This window comes from Oncorhynchus gorbuscha, linkage group LG08, assembly GCF_021184085.1.
Source record: "Oncorhynchus gorbuscha isolate QuinsamMale2020 ecotype Even-year linkage group LG08, OgorEven_v1.0, whole genome shotgun sequence".
NCBI classification, from domain to species: Eukaryota; Metazoa; Chordata; class Actinopteri; order Salmoniformes; family Salmonidae; genus Oncorhynchus; species Oncorhynchus gorbuscha.
In genome coordinates this window covers 65,694,137-65,714,553 of record NC_060180.1, presented here as the reverse complement: position 1 = coordinate 65,714,553, position 20,417 = coordinate 65,694,137, and the positions used below count along the sequence as shown (strand labels likewise).

The 20,417-nt window shown below is 45.2% G+C and overlaps 2 protein-coding genes across 2 annotated transcripts; both read right to left on the bottom strand.

The window, feature by feature from the left end:
• Positions 1-784: 784 nt before the first annotated feature.
• Positions 785-12,908, bottom strand: LOC124042027 (plasmalemma vesicle-associated protein-like). Its single transcript, XM_046360296.1, has 6 exons — positions 12,088-12,908; positions 11,021-11,099; positions 9,668-10,368; positions 7,670-8,321; positions 7,527-7,587; positions 785-1,056 (listed from the first exon to the last, which is right to left on the bottom strand). Exons 1-6 carry the CDS (start codon positions 12,475-12,477, stop codon positions 1,044-1,046), a joined length of 1,896 nt encoding a protein of 631 aa, XP_046216252.1. The 5' UTR covers positions 12,478-12,908; the 3' UTR covers positions 785-1,043.
• LOC124040682 lies at positions 12,663-19,706 on the bottom strand. The gene is made up of 4 exons (XM_046357758.1): positions 19,622-19,706; positions 14,897-14,992; positions 13,682-14,482; positions 12,663-13,642 (listed from the first exon to the last, which is right to left on the bottom strand). Exons 1-4 carry the CDS (start codon positions 19,704-19,706, stop codon positions 12,663-12,665), a joined length of 1,962 nt encoding a protein of 653 aa, XP_046213714.1.
• Between the last annotated feature and the right edge of the window lie 711 nt (positions 19,707-20,417).

Here is a 20,417-nt window from a genome sequence, read left to right as displayed (position 1 = left end):
GGCATGATTTGCCAGATTCTCTAGGCATGATTGTTTTTATTGAAAGGCATGATTTTGCCAGATTCTCTAGGCATGATTGTTTTTATTGAAAGGCATGATTTGCCAGATTCTCTAGGCATGATTGTTTTTATTGAAAGGCATGATTTGCATGATTGTTTTTATTGAAAGGCATGATTTGCCAGATTCTCTAGGCATGATTGTTTTTATTGAAAGGCATGATTTGCCAGATTCTCTAGGCATGATTGTTTTTATTGAAAGGCATGATTTGCCAGATTCTCTAGGCATGATTGTTTTTATTGAAAGGCATGATTTGCCAGATTCTCTAGGCATGATTGTTTTTATTGAAAGGCATGATTTGCCAGATTCTCTAGGCATGATTGTTTTTATTTTTTGACTTCTTTAATGAAGTTGAATTTGTTTTGAATTTTAAATTAAAATCAATATTCACAATTAATTAGTTGTTCTTATTTGTTGATAATCCAATGTGACAATTTACCTGACGTTGTGTGACAATTTACCTGCTGATAGGGCAAATTGTCGGAAGTAAACACTCTCTATTTAACGGTCTACAACTCCCTACTGACATAAGATATGGAGATGTAATGAACACAACATATGTTCCCAAGACTTCCTGCTTTTGTTCGGTATGACATTTATACCATTGTGATGTATTGTGCCAAGTAAATGTTAGACAGCATGAAAAGTGTGACAACATACCTCGCTCTCCCCGACCTTAAACGTGGAAGTCATCACACTTAATTCATAGAACCGGGTTTGCAAGAAGTACTCCTTAGTTTTTAATAAAAGTATATACAGTACATTGAAAACAGATTAGTTAAAAAAATTGGTTACTACATGATTCTATATGTGTTATTTCATAGTTCGATGTCTTCACTATTATTCTACAACATAGAAAATAGTCATTAATAAAGAAAACCCCTGGAATGAGTAGGTGAACTTTGGACTGGTACTGTATATTGACAAACCAGAACTCAATATGAGGAGACGGGGTTTTATAGGTTTTCCTCCATTTTCCTCATGGATTACCCAGAGACTCTGCAGACAAGAAGGAATAACAGAGATCCTTGTTCAGTTAATTGCATCAACTGCAGTCAGCAGGCTTTTTGTAAAACATTTCTCTCATATCCATGCCTCAATGGCTTGCCCTCTTACATAATCTAATTTACAATTCATAAACAATTCATAATATACAATTCATAAACTTAACCCCCTATTAAGATGTTTAGGGAATCTGTAGAATCAGTTTCGATAGGCCAATTTAACTCCTTTTCTTTTCTTTTTTTAAAAGAAATATTTTATTTATTAACCCATCCACCCTCTTCAGAGGACAAATATCTTTGTTTTTTAATAGCTTTTCTGCTACATATACAGTTGAAGTCGGAAGTTTACATACACTTAGGTTGGAGTCATTAACAGTCATTTTTCCAACCATTGTTTACAGACAGATTATTTAACTTAGAATTCACTGTATCACAGTTCCAGTGGGTCAGAAGTTTACAGAAGTTCGAATGTGCCTTTTAAACAGCTTGGAAAATTCCAGAAAATGATGTCATGGCTTTAGAAGCTTCTGATAGGCTAACTTACATAATTTGAGTCAATTGGAGGTGTACTTGTGGATGTATTTCAAGTCCTAGCTTCAAACTCAGTGCCTCTTTGCTTGACATCATGGGAAAATCAAAAGAAATCAGCCAAGACCTCAGAAAATCAATTGTAGACCTCCACAAGTCTGGTTCATCCTTGGGAGCAATTTCCAAACGCCTGAAGGTACCACGTTCATCTGTACAAACAATAGTACGCAAGTATAAACACCATAGGACCCCGCAGCCTTCATACCGCTCAGGAAGGAGATGTGTTCTGTCTCCTAGAGATGAACGTAATTTGGTGTGAAAAGTGCAAATCAATCCCAGAATAACAAGGCCCACAGTAAAACAGTAAAACAAGTCCTATATCAACATAACCTGAAAGGCCCCTCAGCAAGGAAGAAGCCACTGCTCCAAAACCGCCATAAAAAAGCCAGACTACAGTTTGCAACTGCACATGGGGACAAAGATCGTACATTTTGGAGAAATGTCCTCTGGTCTGATGAAACGAAAATAGAACTGTTTGGCCATAATGACCATCTTTATGTTTGGAGGAAAAAGGGGGAGGCTTGCAAGCCGAAGAACACTATCCCAACCATGAAGCACGGGGGTGGCAACATCATGTTGTGGGGGTGCTTTGCTGCAGGAGGGACTGGTGCATTTCACAAAATAGATGGCATCATGAGGTAGGAAAATTATGTGGATATATTGAAGCAACATCTCAAGACATCAGTCAAGAAATGAAAGCTTGGTCGCAAATGGGTCTTCCAAATGGACAATGACCCCAAGCATACTTCCAAAGTTGTGGATAAATGGCTTAAGGACAACAAAGTCAAGGTATTGGAGTGGCCATCACAAAGCCCTGACCTCAATCCCTTCGAACACTTGTGGGCAGAATTGAAAAAGTGTTTGCAAGCAAGCAGGCCTACAAACCTGACTCTGTTAAACCAGCTCTGTCAGGAGGAATGGGACACAATTCACCCAACTTATTGTGGGAAGCTTGTGGAAAGCTACCCGAAACGTTTGACCCAAGTTAAACAATTCAAAGGCAATGCTACCAAATACGAATTGAGTGTATGTAAACTTCTGACCCACTGTGTTGAAAGAAATAAAAGCTGAAATAAATCATTCTCTCTACTATTATTTTGACATTTCACATTCTTAAAATAATGTGGTGATACTAACTGACCTAAGACATGGATTTTTTACTAGGATTAAATGTCAGGAATTGTGAAAAACTGAGTTTAAATGTATTTGGCTAAGGTGTTTGTAAACTTCCGACTTCAACTACATACATTTTACAAATACATTTTACATACACATTTTACATGCTTGGTACTTTTATATAAAGCAGTCACATAACAATAATACATTACCAAACAAACTCTTTAATCCCACCCCTCACCATAGACCAACCCTCAGCCACTCCCACCCCTCACCATAGACCAACCCTCACCATAGACCAACCCTCACCATAGACCAACCCTCACCATAGACCAACCCTCAGTCCATCCCACCCCTCACCATAGACCAACCCTCAGTCCATCCCACCCCTCACCATAGACCAACCCTCAGTCCATCCCACCCCTCACCATAGACCAACCCTCAGTCCATCCCACCCCTCACCATAGACCACCCCTCAGCCAATCCCACCCCTCACCATAGACCACCCCTCAGCCAATCCCACCCCTCACCATAGACCACCCCTCAGCCAATCCCACCCCTCACCATAGACCACCCCTCAGCCACTCTCAGCCCATCCCACCCCTCACCATAGACCAACCCTCAGCCACTCTCAGCCCATCCCACCCCTCACCATAGACCAACCCTCAGCCACTCTCAGCCCATCCCACCCCTCACCATAGACCAACCCTCAGCCACTCTCAGCCCATCCCACCCCTCACCATAGACCAACCCTCAGCCACTCTCAGCCCATCCCACCCCTCACCATAGACCAACCCTCAGCCACTCTCAGCCCATCCCACCTATCACCATAGACCAACCCTCAGCCCATCCCACCTATCACCATAGACCAACCCTCAGCCACTCTCAGCCCATCCCACTTATCACCATAGACCAACCCTCAGCCACTCTCAGCCCATCCCACTTATCACCATAGACCAACCCTCAGCCACTCTCAGCCCATCCCACTTATCACCATAGACCAACCCTCAGCCACTCTCAGCCCATCCCACCCCTCACCATAGACCAACCCTCAGCCACTCTCAGCCCATCCCACCCCTCACCATAGACCAACCCTCAGCCACTCTCAGCCCATCCCACCTATCACCATAGCCCAACCCTCAGCCACTCTCAGCCCATCCCACTTATCACCATAGACCAACCCTCAGCCACTCTCAGCCCATCCCACCCCTCACCATAGACCAACCCTCAGCCCATCCCACCCCTCACCATAGACCAACCCTCAGCCACTCTCAGCCCATCCCACCCCTCACCATAGACCAACCCTCAGCCCATCCCACCCCTCACCATAGACCAACCCTCAGCCACTCTCAGTCCATCCCACCTATCACCATAGACCAACCCTCAGCCACTCTCAGCCCATCCCACCCCTCACCATAGACCAACCCTCAGCCACTCTCAGCCCATCCCACCCCTCACCATAGACCAACCCTCAGGCACTCTCAGCCCATCCCACCTATCACCATAGACCAACCCTCAGCCACTCTCAGCCCATCCCACTTATCACCATAGACCAACCCTCAGCCACTCTCAGCCCATCCCACCCCTCACCATAGACCAACCCTCAGCCACTCTCAGCTCATCCCACCCCTCACCATAGACCAACCCTCAGCCACTCTCAGCCCATCCCACTTATCACCATAGACCAACCCTCAGCCACTCTCAGCCCATCCCACCCCTCACCATAGACCAACCCTCAGCCACTCTCAGTCCATCCCACCTATCACCATAGACCAACCCTCAGCCACTCTCAGTCCATCCCACTTATCACCATAGACCAACCCTCAGCCACTCTCAGCCCATCCCACTTATCACCATAGACCAACCCTCAGCCACTCTCAGCCCATCCCACTTATCACCATAGACCAACCCTCAGCCACTCTCAGCCCATCCCACTTATCACCATAGACCAACCCTCAGCCACTCTCAGCCCATCCCACCCCTCACCATAGACCAACCCTCAGCCACTCTCAGTCCATCCCACTTATCACCATAGACCAACCCTCAGCCACTCTCAGCCCATCCCACCCCTCACCATAGACCAACCCTCAGCCACTCTCAGCCCATCCCACCCCTCACCATAGACCAACCCTCAGCCACTCTCAGTCCTTCCCACCCCTCACCATAGACCAACCCTCAGCCACTCTCAGCCCATCCCACTTATCACCATAGACCAACCCTCAGCCACTCTCAGCCCATCCCACTTATCACCATAGACCAACCCTCAGCCACTCTCAGCCCATCCCACTTATCACCATAGACCAACCCTCAGCCACTCTCAGCCCATCCCACTTATCACCATAGACCAACCCTCAGCCACTCTCAGCCCATCCCACCTATCACCATAGACCAACCCTCAGCCACTCTCAGCCCATCCCACTTATCACCATAGACCAACCCTCAGCCACACTCAGCCCATCCCACCCCTCACCATAGACCAACCCTCAGCCACTCTCAGTCCTTCCCACTTATCACCATAGACCAACCCTCAGCCACTCTCAGCCCATCCCACTTATCACCATAGACCAACCCTCAGCCACTCTCAGCCCATCCCACTTATCACCATAGACCAACCCTCAGCCACTCTCAGTCCATCCCACTTATCACCATAGACCAACCCTCAGCCACTCTCAGCCCATCCCACTTATCACCATAGACCAACCCTCAGCCACTCTCAGCCCATCCCACCTATCACCATAGACCAACCCTCAGCCACTCTCAGTCCTTCCCACTTATCACCATAGACCAACCCTCAGCCACTCTCAGCCCATCCCACTTATCACCATAGACCAACCCTCAGCCACTCTCAGCCCATCCCACTTATCACCATAGACCAACCCTCAGCCACTCTCAGTCCATCCCACTTATCACCATAGACCAGTTTTTAACCCTCAGCCACTCTCAGCCCATCCCACTTATCACCATAGACCAACCCTCAGCCACTCTCAGCCCATCCCACCTATCACCATAGACCAACCCTCAGCCACTCTCAGCCCATCCACTTATCACCATAGACCAACCCTCAGCCACACTCAGCCCATCCCACTTATCACCATAGACCAACCCTCAGCCACTCTCAGCCCATCCCACCTATCACCATAGACCAACCCTCAGCCACTCTCAGCCCATCCCACTTATCACCATAGACCAACCCTCAGCCACTCTCAGCCCATCCCACTTATCACCATAGACCAACCCTCAGCCACTCTCAGCCCATCCCACTTATCACCATAGACCAACCCTCAGCCACTCTCAGCCCATCCCACTTATCACCATAGACCAACCCTCAGCCACTCTCAGCCCATCCCACTTATCACCATAGACCAACCCTCAGCCACTCTCAGCCCATCCCACTTATCACCATAGACCAACCCTCAGCCACTCTCAGCCCATCCCACTTATCACCATAGACCAACCCTCAGCCACTCTCAGCCCATCCCACCTATCACCATAGACCAACCCTCAGCCACTCTCAGCCCATCCCACTTATCACCATAGACCAACCCTCAGCCACTCTCAGCCATCCCACCTATCACCATAGACCAACCCTCAGCCACTCTCAGCCCATCCCATCTATCACCATAGACCAACCCTCAGCCACTCTCAGTCCATCCCACTTATCACCATAGACCAACCCTCAGCCACTCTCAGCCCATCCCACTTATCACCATAGACCAACCCTCAGCCACTCTCAGCCCATCCCACTTATCACCATAGACCAACCCTCAGCCAGCCCATCCCATCTATCACCATAGAGTCCATCAGCCACCTCAGCCCATCCCCATCACCATAGACCAACCCTCAGCCATTCTCAGCCATCCCACCTATCACCATAGACCAACCCTCAGCCACTCTCAGCCCATCCCACCTATCACCATAGACCAACCCTCAGCCACTCTCAGCCCATCCCACCTATCACCATAGACCAACCCTCAGCCACTCTCAGTCCATCCCACCTATCACCATAGACCAACCCTCAGCCACTCTCAGCCCATCCCACCTATCACCATAGACCAACCCTCAGCCACTCTCAGTCCATCCCACCTATCACCATAGACCAACCCTCAGCCACTCTCAGCCCATCCCACCTATCATTATAGACCAACCCTCAGCCACTCTCAGCCCAACCCACCTATCATTATAGACCAACCCTCAGCCACTCTCAGCCCATCCCACCTATCACCATAGACCAACCCTCAGCCACACTCAGCCCATCCCATCTATCACCATAGACCAACCCTCAGCCACACTCAGCCCATCCCACCTATCACTATAGACCACCCTTGTTTGGTTTCCATGTGCCATATATTTTTCAATTGTGCTGTGATATTTTACGTATTTGTTTTACCTTTCTTAAACGTTTATTATCCACAGATTGTGAGCTAAAGATTAAAACCTTTCATACAAGTATTATTCTATTATTTATTGACTGACTGGCTTTTTTGTAAGGTCAATTTTAAGTGCATGTTGTGATTTTTTTAACCAATTTCACTACTTAATATGGAGCAAAAACGAATCTCTAAAGTAAAGGCTCTATGACTCATTACAAATCAACATTTGCTTTGTCACATTTAGATTACATTCTAATGTCATAATCAACATTTGTCTCAGCCATGTTGAATTAAAAGTTCCAGTAAGATGCTAATCTTGGCATTCGTAGCAACAGAACTTAATACATTTATTTAAGATTCACTTAAATACCCAGAGGGTATATGAACTTACTCTGAGCCGGAGTCGGCATTAGAATACTGCTGCAGTTCTCGTAAGTGTTGATTGATATGTGCTGTAGAAACAACAGAACAACAACATAAGACATTATCCATAGTATATCACAGTGTTTATAAGAAGTGATTTTTATATCTTACCTAAAACTTTCGAGCCGTCCATTCCTGAACCGTTCATCCTTGTGGCGCCTGATGATGACGAAGCACTTGACCCGGACCTACCCAGTCCTGTGTTGCCGTTTCCTGTTGCAGGAGCACCCCACCCACCAGTTCCAGCACCCAATTCTGTTCCAGCGGTTGACCCCCTTTTACCTTGCCCTGTTACACTAGACCCTTCCCCGCCCATCCCTGTGTTACCCCACCCACCTGTAGCCTCCAAACCCATTTTGGTTGGCCCCCTGTTGCCCTGCCCTGTTGCACTCGACCCTGCCTCACCCATCCCTGCGTAACCCATTGCACCCAACTCTCCTGTCGCACCTGTCCCTGTTCGACCTGCCCACACTTTTTCTGGCCCTAACGATCCCAATGCAGTAGAACTTGAACTTGACCCTGTCCTTCCCATTCCTGTATTACCAAATTGGTTAGTTGAGCCTGGCTTGTTTCCTGTCCCTGTCTCACCTGCCCCTGCACTCCCGAATGGATTTGAACCCATCCCAGTGGACTCAAACCCTCTTGAGCTTGACCCTGCCCTGCCAAATCCATTCCCAGTTGAGCCAGGGTAACCCATCCCATGCCTGCTACTCCAGGGTCCAGTCTGATTTGCTTCGGACATTCCTGGGTTACCCATTCCGGTCTGGAACATAATAACACAAAGAAAATCATGTTTAGTTAGTACCGGTATGTGAAAATACTTCAACATATAACAGTGCTGTTTATCTAGCATATTCAAATATAATAATTGCACAAACATATCATGTTTATTATTACATGACCACCAAATGTATATTATAGACTGTGGCACTTTACCAGCCAGTGGGTGCTTTACCTATCCTCGAGTTCCCTGCATTGTTTTTTTGGAATGAGATTGACACTTCCTCCAGTATCATAGTGGGACCCCTGCTAAATTGATGAGATTGGTACTGGAGGAAGTGTCATAGTGTCTATTCTGATCATACACATTTTATGATCAGAAGTTTATGAAGGCATAAATGTATGAAAGCGTGTATACTTATCTTTTTAAATGTATGTAGTTCTGTCTTTGTCTATTGATGTTTTGTATTATGTTATGGTTTATGTTTTATATGGACCCCATGAAGAGTAGCTGCTGCTTTAGTAGTAGCTAATTGGGATCCTAATAAGATACCAAAAATAAAACATCTCTATGGTCCAAAACAGTGCAAGGCGTATTTACTTCAGAGAGCATTATGAAAGCACAATGATTTATTTTATCGTAAGAAAGAAAACATCATGTTTGAATGTGCCCATTACTTGCATTGATGCAAACTCATGCCTGCACATACAGTGCAGATTTTGACAATAATAAAAAATAAAAAAGCAGGCAAGTTAAATCCTTATGGGTTGGCAGGGTAGCCTTGTGGTTAGAGTGTTGGACTAGTAACCGAAAGGTTCCAAGTTCCAATCCCTGAGCTGACAAGGTACAAAATGTCGTTCTGTCCCTGAACAGGCAGTTAACCCACTGTTCCTAGGCCGTCATTGAAAAAAATAATTTGTTCTTAAGTGACTTGCCTAGTTAAATAAAGGTAAACAAACATTTACAATTACTGGCCAAACCTGGGCCAATTGTGTGCTGTCCTATGGGACTTACAATCACAACGGGTTGTGATACAGAGTGTCTGTGTTGACACCTCAAGCACTGAGATGCAGTGCCTTAGACTGCTGCGCCACTCAGGAGCCCCCCAGTTTATTGTAAAGCACGACAACAACCTATTGCTTACATTTTACACTAATGTATTTTATTACAGCTAATTGTCATAAAATATCTTATGAGGAGTTCCTGCAGTCTCATTTACATGGTTAGATCTTTTGACCAGCGTGCCAACTCTATCTCTTCACACTAATGACGGAAACCATTTCTGGCCTCAGTTTGACTTCTAAAGGATTTCTGTTGTTATCTAACGCCACTTATCAATGAGTTGGATGAAAGCCTGGTGTAATACCACACGATAGAGCTTCCCTTACCCTGGAGCCACAGTTAACCAGTGAGGTGTTGAGGTTATTCATCTTGTCCTTGAGAATGCCGATCTCGCCCTCCTTCACCTTCATCACCGTCTCCTGTAGCTCCTTGTCCCCCTGCAGCCTTCTGCTATCCATCAGCAGCCTCTCCGTCTCTCGGTCGTATTTCTCCTGGGTCTTCTGAAGCTTCTCGCGGTGCTCCAGGGCCATGGCACTGCGGTTGTAGCTGCACCAGTTGTAGACCTCCTTCAGCTGGTCTTTATCTGCCTGCAGCCTGGCACTGCAACCCTCAATCTCTGACATCTGAGAGCCGACCTTGTTCAGGTATTGCTGGAACTTGTTCTCCACCTCGCGGGACAGACCGGTGCAGTTGTTGCGGATCTGGTCCAGGTGGTGGAGCTGCTTCTCGCAGGTGAGCAGGAAGGGGCTGACATTGGGCAGAAGGTTGTCGATCTTCAACAGGAAGGCTTTAGAGACGTCGGAGATGCCAGCCAGGGATTGGACAAAGTCCTCCTTGCACTTCTTCCTGTAGCCCTCCAGTTGTCTCTGCAGGAAGGTCTTGTCCCTCCGGAGGGAGATGGCCTCCAGGGTCAGGGTGTCCCGATCCATGACTGTGTTCTCCATCTCCATCCTCATGAACTGCACCGTCTGACTGAAGTTGGAGCTCACTAGCTTTAGCAACCGTTCCAGCTGCTGGACCTGGTTTTCTTGCATATTATTGTTGTTGCATATACAAGTTTTTGAAGAACATAAAGAAGAAAGAAAAAACGTTTATGTTAATACTTCGGAACCAGGATCAGATTTAGTCTGGGATTCAATCCGAGGAGCACTGTCCGTATTGCACCTTTTAAAGGCAATGTTCCTGCGTTTGTGGAGATTGCATTCACAGTGCATATGTGGGCGCAATAGAAATGAACCTTTAAATCTCAAGCTCGCTACAATGCAGCTTGGATTGAATCCCAGCACTGCATTGGTTTTAAGTAAATTCAGAATGGCGAATAAATAACTTTTATTATAATTTCACTATTTGTATTCTCACTTCTGTAACAACAACAATAGTGAAGACAAAAGATCATTGCAAAGTTGTAATTTGCACCATGCTTATTCTTGTCCAAAGAAGTACCAGTTAGGAAACCCACTGGGCACAGATGTCAATTTAACATCTATTCCACGTTTGTTCAACGCAATTTCCTTTACATGACGTGGAAATAATGTTGATTCAACCCGTGTGTGCACAGTGGGAAGCTAATAGGTTTAGGGAAGCTTAGCTGTGAATTATTCGAATGAGATTCTGAGTGGACGATTGAACATGAATACTGTATGTAACACTAGTGCAGAGCAGAGCAACAGGTCTCTTACCATTTGGGGGCATGGCCCTGAAGCATTGGCTCATTCTAAGTTGAATCTGACATCTTCCCTTATCATTTTCACACTGAGTCTGTGGATATTAATAACAGACATGCATCAGAACCACATTTTGTCTACCAATAATAATTTGAGTGAAAATTTCACCTACAGATTTAGGATCTGCAGAAACAGAAAATGTGAATTATTATGTGGATTATAGACATCTTTTTTTTATTATGGACATGTTTTGTGGAGGTTGATGCCTTTTTCATTAGGGCAAATCAATCACATTTTTAAGTGTAATTCTTCAAACTTTTTACACCCTGGCTTGCAGGTAGCCTAGTGGGTAGAGTGTTGGACTATTGACCAGAAGGTTGCAAGATCAAATCCCAAAGGTACAAATCTTTTGTTCTGCCCCTGAACAAGGCAGTTAACCTGCTGTTTCTAGGACATAATTGAAAATAAGAAATTGTTCTTAAATGGCTTGCCTAGTTAAATAAATTGACTGTACTACACTGTTGAATTTTCTGCTGTGCAGAACCATTTCCGCAACAACAGGATGATCAAATTAAGATACGGCATCTGTACATGCACATTATTGTTGACACTGTTGCAAAAGAAGATATATATATCTATAGAAATGATGAACAGTCAAGTTTAAATCTGAATATACAGTGACTAGTGATTGTTAATGTTTATGACTGTAGGACCACTGTTTTAACCTTTTCAGTTATATTTGCTGAAATTATCTGAAATTATTGATATGTTATATGATATGTATAAGATACTTGAATGTAATATTGTTTTATGTTACACTCAAATCAAAATCATGTAGCACATGTTTTGTTTTCCTATCCACTAATACAGCTAAACTGGCATTTTGATATTCAGTAAACCAGTCACTGTGACCCGACTGTATATAATGTACTGCTGTCATCGTAATGCATATTCAATATCGACATATTGAAAATACACCCAAGTTTTTCAAAATATGCATGCCAAAAATCCAACACAACCTCACAAATCCCCTCTAGCATTGACATGTGAACATTGGTTTTGTCATCAATCTCAGTTCTTACCACTAGTCCTTTGAGATTGGCGATGAACATGCCAGACCCGTTTGCCACCTGACGCAGACTCATCATATATTTGTCGTTGCGCATCTTGTCAGTCAGGGTGGCATTCAGGAGCTTCATCAGGTTCTTTCCCTGCTGCCGGAGGTTGATGTTGTCAATGGAGAGGTGGTTGAAGCTCTTCTCCAGGTCCTTGACCCGGCTCTCGGCCGCCGCATCTGGGGAGCTCCCGTAGACCAGGAAGAGCACCAGGCTGACGATGATGAGTGACTGGATCAGAGAGGAGAAGAAGAAGACAACCCTCATGTAGTAGCCACAGCTCTTCCCTCTGGGCTTCTGGATCTTCCTCCTGGCCTCCAAGCCAAACTTGGCCTGGGAGTAACTGCTTTTGTACATGTCTGTTTAGCCTCTGAGGCACAGTACAGTACAGAACACCCTTACTGAGAAACAGCCAATCACAGACCGATTTAGTTGGTTCAAATAGGGTCCACTTCTTGAGGACCAAGTAGAGAGCGTTAAACCACAAGCACTGAACTCTTCTTTCCCAAACAAAAAGCCAAATAAATATGATGGGAGATATTTTAGGTAGACCCTGGTAGTGAAGATATCTGAGGCAGACCCTGGTAGTGAAGATATCTGAGGCAGACCCTGGTAGTGAAGATATCTGAGGCAGACCCTGGTAGTGAAGATATCTGAGGCAGACCCTGGTAGTGAAGATATCTGAGGCAGACCCTGGTAGTGAAGATATCTGAGGCAGACCCTGGTAGTGAAGATATCTGAGGCAGACCCTGGTAGTGAAGATATCTGAGGCAGACCCTGGTAGTGAAGATATCTCTGGTAGTGAAGATATCTGAGGCAGACCCTGGTAGTGAAGATATCTGAGGCAGACCCTGGTAGTGGAGATATCTGAGGCAGACCCTGGTAGTGGAGATATCTGAGGCAGACCCTGGTAGTGGAGATATCTGAGGCAGACCCTGGTAGTGAAGATATCTGAGGCAGACCCTGGTAGTGAAGATATCTGAGGCAGACCCTGGTAGTGAAGATATCTGAGGCAGACCCTGGTAGTGAAGATATCTGAGGCAGACCCTGGTAGTGAAGATATCTGAGGCAGACCCTGGTAGTGGAGATATCTGAGGCAGACCCTGGTAGTGGAGATATCTGAGGCAGACCCTGGTAGTGGAGATATCTGAGGCAGACCCTGGTAGTGGAGATATCTGAGGCAGACCCTGGTAGTGGAGATATCTGAGGCAGACCCTGGTAGTGGAGATATCTGAGGCAGACCCTGGTAGTGGAGATATCTGAGGCAGACCCTGGTAGTGGAGATATCTGAGGCAGACCCTGGTAGTGGAGATATCTGAGGCAGACCCTGGTAGTGGAGATATCTGAGGCAGACCCTGGTAGTGGAGATATCTGAGGCAGACCCTGGTAGTGGAGATATCTGAGGCAGACCCTGGTAGTGGAGATATCTGAGGCAGACCCTGGTAGTGGAGATATCTGAGGCAGACCCTGGTAGTGGAGATATCTGAGGCAGACCCTGGTAGTGGAGATATCTGAGGCAGACCTGGTAGTGGAGATGGTAGTGGAGATATCTGAGGCAGACCCTGGTAGTGGAGATATCTGAGGCAGACCCTGGTAGTGGAGATATCTGAGGCAGACCCTGGTAGTGGAGATATCTGAGGCAGACCCTGGTAGTGGAGATATCTGATGCAAACCCCAGTAGTGGAGATATCTGAGGCAGACCCTGGTAGTGGAGATATCTGAGGCAGACCCTGGTAGTGGAGATATCTGAGGCAGACCCTGGTAGTGGAGATATCTGAGGCAGACCCTGGTAGTGGAGATATCTGAGGCAGACCCTGGTAGTGGAGATATCTGAGGCAGACCCTGGTAGTGGAGATATCTGAGGCAGACCCTGGTAGTGGAGATATCTGAGGCAGACCCTGGTAGTGGAGATATCTGAGGCAGACCCTGGTAGTGGAGATATCTGATGCAAACCCCAGTAGTGGAGATATCTGAGGCAGACCCTGGTAGTGGAGATATCTGAGGCAGACCCTGGTAGTGGAGATATCTGATGCAGACCCCAGTAGTGGAGATATCTGAGGCAGACCCTGGTAGTGGAGATATCTGAGGCAGACCCTGGTAGTGGAGATATCTGAGGCAGACCCTGGTAGTGGAGATATCTGAGGCAGACCCTGGTAGTGGAGATATCTGAGGCAGACCCTGGTAGTGGAGATATCTGATGCAAACCCCAGTAGTGGAGATATCTGAGGCAGACCCTGGTAGTGGAGATATCTGAGGCAGACCCTGGTAGTGGAGATATCTGAGGCAGACCCTGGTAGTGGAGATATCTGAGGCAGACCCTGGTAGTGGAGATATCTGAGGCAGACCCTGGTAGTGGAGATATCTGAGGCAGACCCTGGTAGTGGAGATACCCGAGGCAGAGTGTGGAGATATCTGATGCAAACCCCAGTAGTGGAGATATCTGAGGCAGACCCTGGTAGTGGAGATATCTGAGGCAGACCCTGGTAGTGGAGATATCTGAGGCAGACCCTGGTAGTGGAGATATCTGAGGCAGACCCTGGTAGTGGAGATATCTGATGCAAACCCCAGTAGTGGAGATATCTGAGGCAGACCCTGGTAGTGGAGATATCTGAGGCAGACCCTGGTAGTGGAGATATCTGATGCAAACCCCAGTAGTGGAGATATCTGAGGCAGACCCTGGTAGTGGAGATATCTGAGGCAGACCCTGGTAGTGGAGATATCTGATGCAAACCCCAGTAGTGGAGATATCTGATGCAAACCCCAGTAGTGGAGATATCTGAGGCAGACCCTGGTAGTGGAGATATCTGAGGCAGACCCTGGTAGTGGAGATATCTGATGCAAACCCCAGTAGTGGAGATATCTGATGCAGACCCTGGTGGTGAAGATAGTATCCCGTTTCTGAGCTAAGGTAGCACACATTGACAGCCCAAATAGTAAAGTTCCAGAAGTTTTCTCTCCTGAGCGTAATATGGTGTGAAAGGGAGAAGACAGGATTATGTCTGAGGTGTAAACATGGTCAGGAGTTTAGAACCGCCTCACCACACTTCCCACTCTGGGAACTCCTTCCTTGACATCATGTCAGGGGTTAGGGATAACATCACGCACACACACACACACACACACACACACACACACACACACACACACACACACACACACACACACACACACACACACACACACACACACACACACACACACACACACACACACACACACACACACACACACACACACACACACACACACACACACACACACACACACACACACACACACACACACACACACACACACACACACACACACACACACACACACACACACACACACACACACACACACACACACACACACACACACACACACACACAGGAGGTGATTCAGACCACATTCACACAACCCTAGCCCCATGTGGTGCCAGCTGCCCCTTTGTTTGACAGGTAGCCTAGCGGTTAAGGGCATTGGGCCAGTAAATTAAAGGTTGCTGGTTTGAATCCAGGAGCCGACTAGCTGAAGATCTGGTGATGTGCTCTTGAGCAAGGCACTTAACCCTAATTGCTCCTGTAAGTCACTCTGGATAAGAGCGTCTGCTAAATGACTCAAATGTAAATGTCAGCACATGTGACAAGAGATAATGGTCCTGAAATGATCTGCTTTGAAGGAGATTATAATCTTAGGTACATTTTAGGAAAAGTCTTCAGTTGTAACAGTCCTATTTAACAAAGTGTGCCTACACAGTACTAACACTTTACCAGTCTACGTAACTAAGATGTATTAGTGTGCCTACACTGTACTAACACTTTACCAGTCTACGTAACTAAGATGTATTAGTGTGCCTACACTGTACTAACACTTTACCAGTCTACGTAACTAAGATGTATTAGTGTGCCTACACTGTACTAACACTTTACCAGTCTACGTAACTAAGATGTATTAGTGTGCCTACACTGTACTAACACTTTACCAGTCTACGTAACTAAGATGTATTAGTGTGCCTACACTGTACTAACACTTTACCAGTCTACGTAACTAAGATGTATTAGTGTGCCTACACTGTACTAACACTTTACCAGTCTACGTAACTAAGATGTATTAGTGTGCCTACACTGTACTAACACTTTACCAGTCTACGTAACTAAGATGTATTAGTGTGCCTAGGTGTTAGGGACACTTAAATTGGATGTTTTTTGTGTCATATATAATGGTCTTCAATTTTTCTTGATCTTAACACTACATCAACCTTTACCATCTCTGTGATTAGTTGTAAGGTCAGGAAAGGCCACTGTTAACCAGTATGAGGGGTGGTTAGGTCCATGAATCTTCCCCCTCTTTACAGGTAAATGCTCCATTAACGTCTGTTCTGAAGATATGATCTGTTCTGAAGATTTGATCTGTCTATATTATCTTCCTCCATAACTCAAAATGGCACATTGTGAAGACCTACTGTAATTTCCAAGAAAAATCAACAACTGTTTTACGGCATTATGAACATGGTGCACGGCACCAGAAGTGTCAGGACCATAGCACATGTTGTTCCACAGACATTCTCATTAAGTATCGGAGCCAGCGACCCTTTGATGCTCTGTGTCTCAACCCAACTTGCTGACGTGGGCAGCTGACAGTCAGTCTCTCAGGACACCCCAAACACAGCAGCAGAATGAAAGCCAGAACGTGTCCTGCCTGCCAGCCATTGTTGCCGTGCCAACCCTGTCTTCAGAGGAAGCAATAATTCACCAAGGAATTGGCCATCTCATCTGAGTTGTTACCATCGGGACAGATCACAGATAAAGCATGGGAACAAAAGCAGGAAATCAGGGACAAACACAGAAGTACACACAAAATGTTGAATATTGAGAATGAAATGGGCTGTTTATCTGGAGCATAAACAACTGGTATTTATATAAACAGCTGATATTTTTGGGGACAACGTGTTGGAACGTTATGTATTTAAACGTTTCCCTGAGTGTGTCTACCTCCTAGAAACCTATCAACTCCTTCACTGTAATCTTGAAGACGGCCGTTTAGGAATATCACAGAACAATATACTACTTTTAGTTTCCACCATATCTAACACTTTCAGATCTCAGAGGGAGAGTCTACAAGGCAGGATCATTAACATGGATTGTTATTGAATTAGAATTTAACTTTATTTATGTCCATAACACATACTGCCATCTAGTGTTAACTGCAACTCCTGCTACCAATTTTCCCTCCAATCAACAGAACATCAGAGAGAATTTTAGAAATGGATGTGTCATGGAAGGATGGAATGAATGGGCTTCTTGGAGAAGAAATAAGTAAATATCAACAAATTTGAAGGATATACATAAAGATGGTATTCCGTCAAGGCGGAAAAACATCACAGAACGTCCCAGTAAAAAGGTTGCATTTACTTATTCATGGTTGGGCTTGTTTAGATCAGATTATTTGTCTTTAATTAATCATGGCTTGAACCACTTAGATTTTCTACAGCAGTGCATTATTTACCAGAACTTGCCCTCAAAACATAAAAAATGTAGACAAACAATAAATGTAGCTTGAGTTACTGTGTTCTCGAGACCTAGTAAACTCAGAAAGTTTTTCTCCACACTGAATTACACAAATGATGATGTGATTCTCCTCTTTAAAATATTTTAACATGTAAATCTTGATGGGGCAAAAAAAGAAGTGAAATGCATTCCAGCAAAGCCACTACACAACACAACACTAAACAATATGTTAGTTGCACTATAGAGGTGACAAACGGTGCCTCCAAACTGTTAGGGCCTATATAAAGCTGTCCCACCTTACCCATCTTACCACTGCTACACCTGGCTATCAGCAGAACCTCTGGCAGCGAAGCACCTCATTTACTGCCTTTAAAAAAAAACACAACTGTTATGCCTGACTTGCTTAAACAAATATGGTTTCCAATGAAAATTGAGATGTCCAAACTATGGCATAAGGGGACGACAAGCGGATAAGAGGCAATCCGTAATTTCGATTAAGACAATGAGCGAGCTAGGACGGACGTAACGTTAGTGTTTATAACTATTTGTTTAGCACTTGTGAAATGTACAGCAACAGAATTCAGAACATGGGCCATTCTTCCAGTGCTCTCCCTGTACACCAAGTCAGAACCGTAGGATAAATAAAGGGGGCATATAAGCAGACAATGAAAGGTCTTACAATATTCAATGATTACATTTCTCTAAAACAGGTTATAGGCTACATATGCACCACTACGTCAGAACAGTAGGCGAAATTAAGAGGGGAAAATAGACCAAATCATTAGGATGAGACACATAGGCTACTAACATCTTATTACACAACATACACTTAGTATTACTTTCTTAGCTACAGTATACATATCTCCCAGGCATATGGTCCTTCTGTAGCTCAGTTGGTAGAGCATGGCGCTTGTAACGCCAGGGTAGTGGGTTCGATTCCCGGGACCACCCATACGTAGAATGTATGCACACATGACTGTAAGTCACTTTGGATAAAAGCGTCCGCTAAATGGCATATATTATATTATTATATATATTATTATATTATTATATTATTATTATATATTACAACATTTACGAAGCAGCATACAATCCATTTTTGGACTCACATTGTTGTGCTCGGCTCACTTGAACAGGAAGGTGGCTCGGCGGTTCTCCAAGTTAACAATTTTTTTGAGCGCGGCACAAATCATGCTTCATTGACATCATGGCCAATGTTAAATGTTATCATTTTAAACTTGGAAAAGAGCCCCTTAATCCCAGATTTGGGACCAAACAGCCACTGTCACTGATTCCTTCCAAACCACTTTGCGATTTCCAACTTGTTGTGTAATGTTTATGTCCGATCTATAATTTATTTTCAATATTTATCTTCATGTGACAAGGATTAAAAAGGATTTGACAGTAGATGGTTTGTGAGGCAGCAGGGTAGCCTAGTGGTTAGAGTGTTGGACTAGGAGCATTGGACTAGGAACCGGAAGGTTGCAAGTTCAAACCCCCGAGCTGACAAGCTACAAATCTGTTGTTCTGCCCCTGAACAGGCAGTTAACCCACTGTTCCTAGGTCATCATTGAAAATAAGAATTTGTTCTTAACTGACTTGCCTAAATAAAGATAAAAATAAGACTCCTGTATTCATAGGGAGTGAGAAGTATTTTAAATACTGTATGCATCAGAGGAGGCTGGTGGGATGAGCTATAGTAGGACGGCTGGAATAAATGGAACCGAGTCAACCGTGGGGTTTCCATTGATTTAATTCCAGTCTTTACGATGAGCTCGTCCTCCTATGTCTCATCCCACCAGCCTCCTCTGTTATGCATATTTCAAACCATGCCTTTTAAACCATGGGATTGAGAACTTTGTAATGTAAGGATTGGTTTCCTCCAAACACCTCAACCCTCATCAGAGGGTCTTCTGTGGAAAAAAAGACTGATGAATCCCGACCTTAATCCCTCCTCAGTTCAGCAGATGTTTTCCTTTGACTCGGACAAAGGGCTTTGTTTTTATTACCAGGCTTGCCCATTCCTGTGGGGTCAAAGGTGATGCCGGTCTCGGAGAGAAGCTGTCCCTGCAGGTCAAACAGTTTGACAGTCATTGGAGCGCGATGAAATGTCCCCCTCGTGTAAACGTCCATTATCAGTTTGTGTTGAAAACCTAGGCTACTTTCCATATGCCGCTAAGCTTGAGTACACATTCATCAACACCCAGGGTTCGAATAACACATTGACTATTGGGAGTGCCTTAGGCTGGACCAGTGTTGCGATTTGTAATGTTTACAGGGGTGTCCTGGTGTGTTGTTGGAGTACCCAGCACCCACATAACCCACAACAACAACACATTTTGTGTGGAGGGTTCATCATGTCAAAACAAAATAGACCCTCACAAGAAATGGAGCAAACTATTTCTGGAAGGAAACTGTCCAGTCCTGTCCTCTGTCATCAGCCAAGGATCAGTCGGCTGGTTGGACCTGCAGTAATGGAATGAGGTAGAAATGGAATCTGAATCTCAAATGACAGAGATGTAATTGATGTCCTTTAGGGGATGTATCTGTTAAACTAGTATCTAGTATCAGGAACTAGTATCAGTTTCAGGTTACACTTAGTTGGAAAGCCTTGTTGTATGTAATTATGCCATACTACTACCACTGTGTGTGTGTGTGTGTGTGTGTGTGTGTGTGTGTGTGTGTGTGTGTGTGTGTGTGTGTGTGTGTGTGTGTGTGTGTGTGTGTGTGTGTGTGTGTGTGTGTGTGTGTGTGTGTGTGTGTGTGTGTGTGTGTGTGTGTGTGTGTGTGTGTGTGTGTGTGTGT

What these genes read in the sequence shown, in the direction of transcription:
- LOC124042027 (XM_046360296.1), bottom strand. Translation starts at nt 12,477, where the DNA reads ATGTACAAAAGCAGTTACTCCCAGGCCAAGTTTGGCTTGGAGGCCAGG. An exon ending in CAGGGCCATGCCCCCAAATG is followed by an intron (nt 10,369 to 11,020) that starts GTAAGAGACCTG and finishes ATAATATGCAAG; the next exon opens with AAAACCAGGTCCAGCAGCTG. An exon ending in TGGTTAACTGTGGCTCCAGG is followed by an intron (nt 8,322 to 9,667) that starts GTAAGGGAAGCT and finishes ATTATGTTCCAG; the next exon opens with ACCGGAATGGGTAACCCAGG.
- LOC124040682 (XM_046357758.1), bottom strand. Translation starts at nt 19,706, where the DNA reads ATGACTGTCAAACTGTTTGACCTGCAGGGACAGCTTCTCTCCGAGACC. An exon ending in ACTACCAGGGTCTGCCTCAG is followed by an intron (nt 14,483 to 14,896) that starts ATATCTCCACTA and finishes GGTCTGCCTCAG; the next exon opens with ATATCTCCACTACCAGGGTC. An exon ending in CAGATATCTCCACTACCAGG is followed by an intron (nt 13,643 to 13,681) that starts GTCTGCCTCAGA and finishes CTCCACTACCAG; the next exon opens with GTCTGCCTCAGATATCTCCA.